Source organism: Heptranchias perlo, chromosome 21 (assembly GCF_035084215.1).
Source record: "Heptranchias perlo isolate sHepPer1 chromosome 21, sHepPer1.hap1, whole genome shotgun sequence".
NCBI lineage: Eukaryota > Metazoa > Chordata > Chondrichthyes > Hexanchiformes > Hexanchidae > Heptranchias > Heptranchias perlo.
In genome coordinates, this window is record NC_090345.1 from 23,631,301 (window position 1) to 23,643,929 (window position 12,629).

The window sequence follows — 12,629 nt, forward strand, 5'->3', positions numbered from 1 at the left end:
TTTACCAAGGAAGAAGACGCGGCCAGAGTCTCAGTAAAGGAAGATATAGTTGAGATACCGGATGGGCTAAAAATTTTTAAAGAGGTACTGTTAAGGCTAACTGTACTTAAACTAGATAAGTCACCTGGTCCGGATGGGATGCATCCTAGGTTGCTGAGGGAAGTAAGGGTGGAAATTGTGGAGGTACTGGCCATAATCTTCCAAACATCCTTAGATATGGGGGTGGTGCCAGAGGACTGGAGAATTGCATATGTTACACCCTTGTTCAAAAAAAGGGGTAAGGATAAACCCAGCAACTATAGGCCAGTCAGTTTAACCTTGGATAAACACATGAAGGAGAATGGAATAGAAGATAATACTGATAGGGTTAGATGAAGGGAATGGGAGGATACTCTTGTAGAAATAATAATCCGGGGACAGAATTAACAGTCACTTGGACGAGTGTGGATTGATTAGGGAAAGCCAGCACAGATTTGTTAAAGGCAAATCGTGTTTAACTAACCTGATAGAGTTTTTTTGATGAGGTAACAGAGAAGGTAGATGAGGACAATGCAGTTAATGTGTATACGGACTTTCAAAAGGCGTTTGATAAAGTACTGCATGGTAGGCTTGTCATCAAGATTCCCGTCCATGGAATAAAGGGGGCAGTAGCAACGTGAATATAGAATTGGCTAAGTGACAGGAAATAGAAAGTAATGGTGAACGGTTTTTTTTTCGGACTGGAGGGAGGTGTACAGTGGTGTTCCCCGGGGGTCAGTGCTGGGACCACTACTTTTCTTGATATATATTAATGACTTGGACTTGGGTGTACAGGGCACAATTTCCAAATTTGCAGATGAGACAAAACTTGGAAGGATAGTGAACAGTGAGGATATAGACAGGCTGGTGGCATGGGAGGACACATGGCAGATGAAATTTAATGCAGAAAAATGCGAAGTGATACATTTTGATAGGAAGAATGAGGAGAGGCAATATAAACTAGAATGCACAATTCCAAAAAGGGTACAGGAACAGCGATCTGGGGGTGTATGTGCACAAATCGTTGAAGGTGGTAGGGCAAGTTGAGAAAGTGGTTTTAAAAAAAGCAGATGGGACCCTGGGCTTTATAAATAGAGGCATAGAGTACAAAAGTAAGGAAGTCATGATAAACCTTTATAAAACACTGGTTTGGCCACAGCTGGAGCATTGTGTCCAGTTCTGGGCACCGCACTTCATGAAAGATGTGAAGGCCTTAGAGAGGGTGCAGAAGAGATTTACTAGAATGATTGCAGGGATGAGGGACTTCAGTTATGTGGATAGACTGGAGAAGCTGGTGTTGTTCTCCTTGGAACAGAAGGTTGCAAGAAGATTTGATAGAGGTATTCAAAATCATGAAGGGGTTCTAGACAGAGTAGGTAGAGAGAAACTGTTCCCATTGGCGAAAGGGTCAAAAAGCAGAGGGCACAGATTTAAGGTGAATGGCAAAAGAACCAAAGGTGATATGAGGAAAAATGTTTTTTTTACACGGTGAGTGGTTAGGATCTGGAATGCACTGCCTGAGCGGATGGTGGAGGCAGAGTCAATCGTGGCCTTCAAAAGGGAACTGGATAAGTACTTGAAGGGAAAAAATTTGCAGGGATACAGGGAAAGGTCGGGGGAGTGGGACTAGCTGGATTGCTCTTGCATAGAGCCGGCGCGGACTCGATGAGCCGAATGGCCTCCTTCTGTGCTGTAACCGTTCTATGATTCTAAAACCTCTATCGGATCACCCCATAGCCTTCTCTTTTCTGGAAAAAAGAACCCTGGCCTGTCCAATCTTTCCTGATAGGAATAACCTCTCAGTTCTGGTTTTAACCTTGTAAATATTTTTTGCACCTTCTCCAGTGCCTCTATTTCCTTTTTATAACCTGGAGACCAGAACTATGCACAGTACTGCAAGTATGGTCTAACTAAGGTTCTATATAAGTTTAACATAATTTCTCTGCTTTTCAGTTCTATCCCTCCAGAAATAAACCCCAGTGCTTGGTTTGCTTATCTTAGTGCCGTCCAGTTAATTTTATCTTTTTTATAGAATCGATTGTGGGTACACATGATGCTTCAATTCGCTGTGTTGAATACTGTCCAGAAGTGAATGTAATGGTCACAGGCAGTTGGGATCAAACAGTCAAGCTTTGGGATCCTCGAACACCCTGCAATGCTGGAACATTCGCACAACCAGAAAGGGTATGCAGTAATATTGTTTATGAACTAATGCTCAAAAACTGACTCTGTTCAACACATTGTGCACAGTGTAAGCAAATGTACAGTTATGATATATTTCTGCAAAAGGTATTAGCATTATTCAGAATGGTAGCTATTATCCAATAAGACCTGCCTTTAGAAGTGTAAGATTGGATTGGGTAATTATTAACAATTATAAATCACTGTTGTTAAATGTTGGCGAGTGGAATCAGTCATTTTGTTCTGGTATATTTGTAAGTATCCATTCAAATACAGAACATTGGAGTATAATTGAATTGTACTCCCGTGTAAAGCCCAACTGTTTTTCAGAGTTGTTTATCCTATTCTGAAATAAATTTAGGTAAACTCTTGTCTCCTTGGGCTGAATAACTTTGTTAATGAGGAAAAAATGCTGGAAATGCACAACAAGTCAGTCAGCATCTGTAAAGAGAAAAGATAAATTAATGTTTTGGGTGTAAGACCCTTCCTTAGCACTGACCAGCATAGGGGTGCATTTTCAGTGGTCTTTGACTTTGACCAAGTAATTTTAGCCTTAGATTTCCCAAGTTGTATATAGATAAGGTTCAAATCTTGTAGTTATAATGCTTATATGGTATATAGGTAAATATTGGGTCGTTAAATGCTCACCTTAAGGACCCTATTACTACTATATTATCAACTGCATTATCTACTAAGTGGCCATGTAGCCACCCCATTATTCTTAGCCTAATTTTCAGTAAGATCTTAGTTCAGAGAAAATAGGTAGTGGTGAATGAGGGTATGATTTATAGCATGTTAGGTTCCAAGAGCTAGTGATGAATCTGTGACAGAATGGAGTGGAACAGACAGGCATTGTCGATGGAGCTGTTTATTGGTTCACTGGGGTTCATTATGGCATCAGGTTTTTTATCTGAGTGAGTAATACTTCTCCTGATGAATGTGTGCACAGAATAGACTGGCAGAATCTGCATGACCCATCAGCTCTATCGTTTGATTTATGAGCGCTTAAGAGTTGGAAAGATCATACTCGCAATGCAGAAAGTACCTGACAACCAGTATTTCTAAAGAAGCGCATGTATTATGTATTGTTTAAACTGTTGATCCAAATTGCAAACTTGAATTCAGCAAAAAGATTAAAAACTGTGTCTGTGTTTTTGTGTCTGTGTGTGCTTTCCCTGTGGGACTGCAAGGTGAATATAGTGTAATGACTGTTGTACTGCATGTGGCTATAGTCATGAATTCACTCTAAATAGTGTGTGTGTATATGTATGTGTGTAGATATGTATAATGACTTAGGAAAAAAATGCATGAGCTATGAAAAGCAGTTCACCTAGTTCCTAAAACTGTTGTGTATCTATTATTATATCGTATAATTGTTGCTTTCAGTTTATCATAACCGTAAAAAAGAAATAATTTTAAGCATAGTTGTGGTTCGAAGTCGAGCAGAAAAATGTGATTTAAGACTTTCTAATTTAGTATATCCAAACGGTAGGCCTCAATTTAAGCATGTTTGAGATCATTGAAAGGGGAATCAGAAAAGCAGCTAAGGTGAAGGGAGGTGATCAAAGGTCAAATATTTGATGTTTTTAATTGTGCACTGGGGCAATGTGATAGCTGAAATTGCTATATCATTCACTTAGTGATAAATGTAATGTTGCAGAGAATACAAAAGCCAGAGCAGCTTGGGCTTCCATTGGGATGTCAAACTTTGTTTCTGGGACAGGCAACCTTTTTGGTTTTGTAAGATTGATTTTTGTTTGTGTGTGTGTATGCTAAACAAGTGTTGGGGTACTTATGAGGTATTAGTTGTCACTAAAGAGCTTAATTTACATGTGCCCATACTAATGCTCTTTGTGTAACATGCAACATATTACATCTCCTTCATGCATGACTGAGAATAATACACTTGTCAATGAAATGGTAATTTTTCACAAAATATTGACGGGCTTGCATTATAAATTGTATTAATGCTTTTGAAGGGAAAACACACTGGTCACCAGCTCAGGATGTATATAATCTGCGTTCCTATGGGCCACATGTGGCCCTTGGGTCATGTCAATTGACCCTTGAAGCCCCAACAAATCGGCCCTATTTGCATGGATGTTTATTATTTGCTGGCATGTTATATTCAAATTTTGTGACAATTTGGACAGGGCTGTTTTTAATGCTTTTGCCTCAGGTGGACAAATTCTAAATCCGAACAAATCAGGATTTGTTGGTCTTAGCAACTTATCCAAGATTTTTGTCTATGAGGGCCACACATAAAGTTTAACTCATTTCTATTGAGTTGCATATATTACAAGTTGCTGAAACTAACTGATTTAGGATTTAACCACCAAACGCCGGTCCTTTCCAAATTCCAGGCCACGAAATTCAAACAGAACAAAGCAAAGAATAAGAAATCGAAGTGCAAGTTGAAAGGAGTTGACTGGCTTTCAAAGACCAGATTGCCAAGGCTTAATAGCTGTACTTTGCACATCCTGATGTAGATAATTTAGGTGAATGATATGCTCTTGATAGTTGATGTTAAATAAATGGGGAGAAGAAGGACTGAAGGTAAATAAAGGGGCTGACATAACTCCAGATTATATGCTGATAGAGAATGAGAATCACCTTGCCTAAATGTGCTTAGTCAATAGTTTAAGAGTACTGCTTGCTCAGATGGCAAGGAGTGACCAGGCTTACACTCTAGGTCTCAGTCACTGAAAAAAGGAGGGAAACCTCCTCCACAATTGACCGTAATAATAGATACGTTTATGTCAGGGAACTATGCTCAGGGCAGATGGATGATAGAAAAGTTCAACATCCACATGCACCCTGGTAACTAAAGCAGTAAAGTTCAGCTGCAGAGCATTTGCAGTTCTTGGTAAATTGGTATGTGGATGGACAAATATTACAATGTCATCTACTATCAATTTATAGCAATGCCTCAATTGGGAAGCAGTCCAATTAACACATTGGTGCCTGAATTGTGAGGTAGTACCCTTAGCTCAACAGTTAGCTTAGGTAGACAACATAAGGACAGATAGTTTAAGTCTCGTGATTCCACTGTCTTGTAAGAGAGACTTCCTCGCTCAAATGGAGGGGGTGGGTGGGTCAACTAATACATTGAACTTCAGATGTGACGTATTGAACGTTAATCGAGCAAGGTCTTCCATCTTCAATAGTAGATATCTTGGTTAGATCAAGCAGGCCGTGCACTGATATGACTTGCGTCAACAATGGCAAATAACTGTTACAAAGTCAGTTAGCCTACCCAGTTTTAATTGGGAATGTTGCAGCTATTTTGGTCTTTAATTACCTGCATTTGGATTGTTTGGGGATTGCCTCTTAGTGTCCTGTTTAAACTGGCTATTTGGAAATTATGCCCAGGTAGACCTTCATTGGTTCCCAATTGGGAGCTTCATTTAGTTCTACAGAAGTTCAAAGGATGGATGTTTTGATGTGTAATCTAAATCTTCTTGGCTGGAAGATTGCACTATTGGCATTAGTTTTGACTTGCAGACCTATTGAACTGTAAGTCCTCATTTTAGATCACCATTTGATCTGGTAGTCTGACAGGTGGTCCTTGGGACTCATCTGCAGTACTCACCAAAACATACTTCCCAGTTTCTTTTAGGCAAAAAAAATGATTTTATCCACTACCACCACCCTATCAGTCAGGATAGATGTTTCTAGAGCCTCAAGTTACTGTGGCTGGAAATTTCTTCGGGGCAGTTTTGCTGGCAGTGAAGGGTGGATGGGAGTTCACTCTGCTGCGATCCTAACCCTTTTTCCTGGGTCAATGCTCCTTATGTATGCAGGACAGGCTCCTTGTGGGAATATGATATCTTTCTGTTACTTTTGAAGTAACAGAAAGGTTAGATAAGGGTAATGTAGTAGATGTAATGTATTTGGATTTTCAAAAGGCCTTCAATAAAGTAGACTCATGACCAAGGTCAGAGCATACGGAGTCAGAGGACAAGTAGCAGAATGGATCGATGCTGGGACCACAGTTCACCATTTAAGTAAACGATTTGGACTCTGGAATCGGAAGTACAATTTCAAAATTTGAGCGTGACACTAAATTGGAGGGTATAGTTAATACTGAAGAGGACTGAGATAAAATACAGGAAGACATTAATAAACTTGCAGAATGGGTGTGTAATTGGCAAATGAATTTCAACATAGATAAGTGTGAGGTGGTATATTTTGGTAGGAAGAATGAGGCCACATACTCCTTGGAAAATAAAAAGTCTAACTGGGGTAGAGGAGCAGAGGGATCTGGGGGTACAGGTACACAAACCGCTAAACGTAGCAACGCAAGTTAATAAGGCCATAAAAAACAAAGTACTGGGGTTGATTTCTAGAGGGATAGAATTGAAAAGCAGGGAAGTTATGTAAAACTTGTATAGAACCTTGGTTAGACCACACTTGGAGTACTGTGCATAGTTCTGGTCTCCATATTATAAAAAGGATATAGAGACACTGGAGAAGGTGCAAAAAAGATTTAATAGGATGATACCAGAACTGAGAAAAGTTATACCGATCAGGAAAGATTGAACAGGCTGGGGCTCTTTTCTCTAGAAAAGACTGAGGGATGACCTGATAGAGGTCTTTAAGATTATGAAAGGGTTTGATAGTGTTGAAGTAGAGAAGATGTCTCCACTTGCGGGGAAGACCAGAACTAGGGGCTGTAAAAATAAGATAGTCACTAATAAATTCAATAGGGAATTCAGGAGAAACTTCTTTACCTAGACCATAAGAGATAGGAGCAGGAATAGGCCATTCGGCCCCTCTAGCCTGCTCCACCATTCAATGAGATTATGGCTGATCTGATTTTTACAGAGAGTGGTTAGAATGTAGAACTTGCTACTGCAAGAAGTAGTTGAGGTGACTCGTGTATATGCATTTAAGTGGAAGCTGGATTAACACATAAGGGGGAAAGGAACGGAAGGACATATTGATAGGGTTGGACGAGGAGGCTTTTATGGAGCATAAACACTCGCATGGACCTTTTGGGCCGAATGGCCTGTTTCTGGGTTGTACATTCTATAATTCAATGCAAGTTGGATTCTGCTACTGCGAGTTGGTCTTGCTGCATTGGGGCACTTGCTGCAGCACCAAAAGGAGGAGGAGGAACCGTTCATGGGGAAGATAAGCTCAAGATTTTTTTTAAAAACAGCTTTAAGAAGGATGTTCATGAGCTGAGCAAATTCTTAATGTTAGGTGGGTCTCGAGATGGAGAGGCTCTGTCCCTCCAGTATTCTTCAGTGAGCTTGATGCCAGTGCCCTCGGATCTACTGTCATCTCTGTCCTTGTGGTCGGCAGTAGTAGCAGTGGGAAGCAGTTTGATCAGCCAATTTCCTGGGCAGCCGTCTGACTCCCCTGCAGCGGGGCAGAGAGGGAAATTTTAGAATAGCAGTGGTTGGAGCAGAGAAAGGGCAGCAGGCCGCCCTGTGCCATTTCCATTAATTTTTCTCTGCTATGTCGCCCAATTTTTCTGTTCCTTGTACAAAGCAATTTCAGAAATCTTTAGTTCGTTTTGTATGATACAAAGACATGAGGTAAATTGGTGGCCAACCAGGAGTAGCTAAATGGATGGTTTAGTCCAGTGTTGTGTCCAATTAGGTTTTGAAATTAATTATAAGGCTGCCACGTATGGTTTTATGACTTCAAATGAACTAGAGGAGTAGCACAGATACTGAGGCTTCTTGAGGTAGAAGATAATTTGCATGACCTCTTATCCGCATCCTAGTTCCAAGCTTACAATTACTTGTTTGAATCCCTTCAGTCTGGCTTCCATTCTCCCAAAGCACTTGTCCTGCCCTGGGCAGTCACCTATGATAGTTCTTTGACTGCAACTATGGTGCATTATTTATTCCTCATACTCTTCAACCTCCCCTGGCCCACTTCTGTGGTTCTGTCTTCTCATTATTCCCTCCTACCTTTTACAGCATAACTAGCACAATTCCTGCCATGGCTTCTCTTCCTGCAGCCACAAGAATGCGCCCCACGGTTCCATCCTCGGTCCCCCCCCTGTTTCTAGTTTACATGCTGTCCTTGCTAACATTCACAAGCATACATTTAGTTTCCCTGTGTATGTTGGCACCACCCAAGTTACCCCTCTGCCACGTTCCTTGACTCCATGATTGTTGCAATATTATCCAGCTCTGTCTCCAGTCACATTGTGTTCTTATGGTGCTGGCTTGCCATGCATTTGTTCCTCCTCTTTGCCCACCCTGAGGTATACTCTACCATAATTGGCAGAGCCTTCAGCTACTATATCTCTGCATTCTGGATGTTTGTTTGTAAATCCCTCCACCTTCTACAACCTCTTCAAAACCTGACTTTGCCCTCACCTTCAGTCACCTCCCATAACCTGTTCCCCAGCTCCATTCTTGCTGAATGTCTGACCCCACCACATGAAGCACCTTTGGGGTCTCATTTCATTGGAGTTGATGTGCAAATGACCAAGCAAATGGTTCCCAGAACAAATCAAGTCAAGCTTTACTCATACATTGCATGGAGGATGCATATCATTGGAAGAATAAAGAAGGTAGGTAGGTAATCTATCTTGCGTAGTAATAGTCATGTGGTGCTATTTTTGTTCATATTGGGTTTTGCTGAGGTATTGCATTTGGGGTGGGAACACTGCTTTGTTCTGAGGATAGTGTTGACACTGATTTGTGTTTGGAGATTGGCAGATGGGATTGGTGCAGATTCTGCCTTGTGGTGAGGGAAGAGGGAATTGTGGGGGTGGGATGTTCCCAGTTGCTGATCTTTGGGAGAGGAATGAGTGCTGGCTTTTGGTTCAACAAACTGGAAGCACGCCGCCGGCAAATTCCTAGCAGGCAGATTAGTTGTTTTTCAGTGTTGAATCTGCTGGCAGAATTCACTTGAAATTCGTGTTTGAATTGATCTACCACTTGTAAGCAACACAAGCTTATTTCAGATCTGCTTGAGAAAAGTAAGGAGGGGGGTGGGTGGAGGGGAATAACTCCTGTTATGATATGACTTTTAATGATGGCTAATGCAAGCAGGTTACTCAACTTTGATTTGAGATTAAATGAATTATTTTTCACACCCCTTCACCAAGTAGTGAATATATGGAATAGACTCCTAGAAAGAGCATTTAATGCTGTCATAAATTAGCTGAATATTTGGTTATGAATGGAATGTACAGTTTTAACAAGTACAGATAGAAAGGGTTGATGTGTGGAATATAATAGTTTGTGAACTATTGTTACTGTAGAACTGCTGTTCCAAGGAAGGCAACTGGTCAAGGACACATGCTCAGTCATCCATAACCAAGCTGCCCATAGAAATCATATAAGCAGGCTATTGTTCTCTGCTCTTTACCATTTTCTACTATTGTCTGCCTGTTTGGACTCTTCCATTCAAATCTTCCAATACACAATCCCACCATCTTAAGTTTGGGTTTTCATATGGTCTTTTCCCATCGGGCACTTGTTCTACCATCTAGGAAGACTACAGATATTCAGCCATACTGTACACGTTCTGCCATAACCGTCTTCTGCTGTGATGTTCTGTCACTGCACATAAGCTTCTGCTTCTCATTACTTCAATGTTGGTCACTGACTTCCTAGCTGATAGCCAATGTTCTTAGACAAGACATCCCCAAGAATCTCATCTTTTGCTTTTATCCCTTTATCAGGGACCAAAACATGGGTCACTTTTGTTATCCTGTTTACTTTGCTAAGTATGTCCTGTCCACAAAAAGCAGGACAAATCCAATCCGGCCAATCACCGCCCCATCAGTCTACTCTCAATTGTCAGCAAAGTGATGGAAGGTGTCGTCGACAGTGCTATCAAGTGGCACTTACTCACCGATAACCTACTTACCGATACTCTGTTTGGGTTCCGCCAGGACCACTTGGCTCCAGACCTCATTACAGCCTTGGTCCAAACATGGACAAAAGAGCTGAATTCCAGAGGTGAGGTGAGGGTGACTGCCCTTGACATCAAAGCAGTATTTGACCGAGTGCGGCATCAAGGAGCCCTAGTAAAATTGAAGTCAATGGGAATTGGGGAAAACTCTCCAGTGGCTGGAGTCATACCGAGCACAAAGGAAGATGGTAGTGGTTGTTGGAGGCCAATCATCTCAGCCCCAGGACATTGTTGCAGGAGGCCCAACCATCTTCAGCTGCTTTATCAATTACTTCCTTGCATCATAAGGTCAGAAGTGGGGCTGTTGGCTGATGATTGCTCAGTGTTCAGTTCCATTCATGACCCCTCAGATAATGAAGCAGTGCGTGCCCCTATGCAGCAAGACCTGGACAAACGTCCAGGCTTGGGCTGATAAGTGGCAAGTAACATTCTCCAACCAGAGTGAGTCTAACCACCTCCCCTTGACATTCAATGGCATTACCATCGCCGAATCCCCCACCATCATCCTGTGGGTCACCATTGACCAAAAACTTAACTGGACCAGCCACATAATTACTGTAGCTTCAAGAGCAGGTCAGAGGCTGGGTATTCTGCAGTGAGTGACTCAACTCCTGACTCAAAGCCTTTCCACCATCTGCAAGGCACAAGTCAGGAGTGGGATGGAATACGCTCCACTTGCCTGGATGAGTGCAGCTCCAACAACACTCAAGAAGCTTGACACCATCCAGGATAAAGCAGCCTGCCTGATTAACACCCCATCCACCACCTTTAAACATTCACTCTCTCCACCACCGGCGCACTGTGGCTGCAGTGTGTATACCATCTACAAGATGCACTACAGCAACTCACCAAAGCTTCTTCGACAGCATGTCCCAAACCCGCGACTTCTACTGTCTGGAAGGACATAGGTAGCAGGCACATAGGAACACCTCCACCCACACGTTCCCCTCCAAGTCACACATCATCCCAACTTGGAAATATATCGCCGTTCCAGCGATGCCCACATCCAATGAATGAATAAAAATAAATACATTTGGATGTCATTTCCTCTACCTCAGTGACCTCCTTCCATCAGTTTTAAAAAAAATTGTTCTGTTCTTGTACAGTGGGCATAAACTTAGTCTTTGGGAAGCTCATGTTAAGCTCCTTTGTGAGGATAAAATTTGCATGCTCCGAATGCTTTCAGTCCCTGGCTCACCTTTGCACCTTTAGGCTCACTGCCTCCTGTGTCTCTACTTACTATTGCTTTGCTTATGATCTTGTTCATGACAATATCATACAAAGTGGGTGACCCAGTACTGAGTGACATTTGTCTTCACTTGGAACCATTCTTTGTTTAGTCCTCACACAAACCCATATTCCCTTGTACATCCCCTTCATTAGCTTGCTAATCTTTCTTCCTACTTCAGAGTTCCAGCATCTAGTGAAGGTATTGGGGGACACAGCAGACAATTCAATGGGTAAATTTGATGAAGTGTCGCATGAGGGATTGTTTGAGAAAGTTGGGTTTCCTCGTGTAGATGGCAAAATGGGAAGAAAGTCCCCAATGGGGTCCAGTCATAAATAGGGTGCTCCATGGTTACTTAATGATCTGGAGGACAGCATAGGCAACACAATTAAATTTGCAGATGACACCAAATTATGTGGCAGAGTCAGTACTCTAGAAGAATGGGACTGTATGTTGTCTTTGCTTTTTGGAGTATTTACAGTAGCTAAAACATACCAACCAATAAGATCCCAGATTTGATTCCAATTGGCTTCAGCCCTACCCCGGGTTAGGGAGGGATAGGTTGGCTGGTGTACCTAATAGATATCTAATGACCTCTGCTGGAAATATACTGCAGAAGGTTGGGCGAGAACAGGATTGGGCGTGGTTGTAATTTTTTCTCCTGCATTCTCTCCACCCCTATCATAGTCAAATAGCCTGCCGATGCTCACTCATGAAGCTCACAGCTGGGCATTTGTGGAAGTTGCCAGAGGGCACTGGCACCCATGGAAACATAACCCAGCAAGGTGTCAGTGCCATCAAGAGAGGGAAAGGGGAGAAAATTTACAAAAAATGGGGGAGGTGGTGCTATCTTTTGAATTGTGCTATTACTTCATGGTTGGGGGAACAAAAGTTTATAGCGTACTAGATTTTGGCTGATATAAGGCCAAATGCACTCATCCCTCTGGCTCCCAGGGATTACAGGTCCTTCTGACTTGTATACGAACATACAAAATTGACGGGCAGGATAAGACCACCTGGTCCATCAAACCTGCTCCATACCTCATGATGGCTTGAGCATCATGACTAACCCCATCCACGTAATCTCCTGGGAGAGGTGAAAAACCCATGGCCAATAAGAGTAAAAATACTCTGGAAAATTTACTCCCCGCCCCCGCCCTCCCCCTGTCGCCTCAGGCAATCAAAACCTTGATCCATGTAAATCTGGACTGGTTATCCCTAAAGCCACTTACCTCTACATGACGCAATCTCTGCCCCAGTCAAAAAACGGTTGAGCTCCCTCTTGAAGGCATAAAGTAAAACTTCTAAAATA

At 42.1% G+C, this 12,629-nt stretch overlaps 1 protein-coding gene across 2 annotated transcripts in view; it reads left to right on the forward strand.

Annotated features, from left to right (window-relative positions):
- The window catches only part of bub3 (BUB3 mitotic checkpoint protein), a 36,767-nt gene that overhangs the window by 9,265 nt on the left and 14,873 nt on the right, over positions 1 to 12,629 (forward strand). For both annotated transcript variants that reach the window (XM_068002721.1, XM_068002722.1), the window contains exon 4: positions 2,051 to 2,202. In XM_068002721.1, coding sequence (XP_067858822.1) covers positions 2,051 to 2,202 — 152 coding nt within the window. The remainder of the gene's footprint in view (positions 1 to 2,050; positions 2,203 to 12,629) is intronic.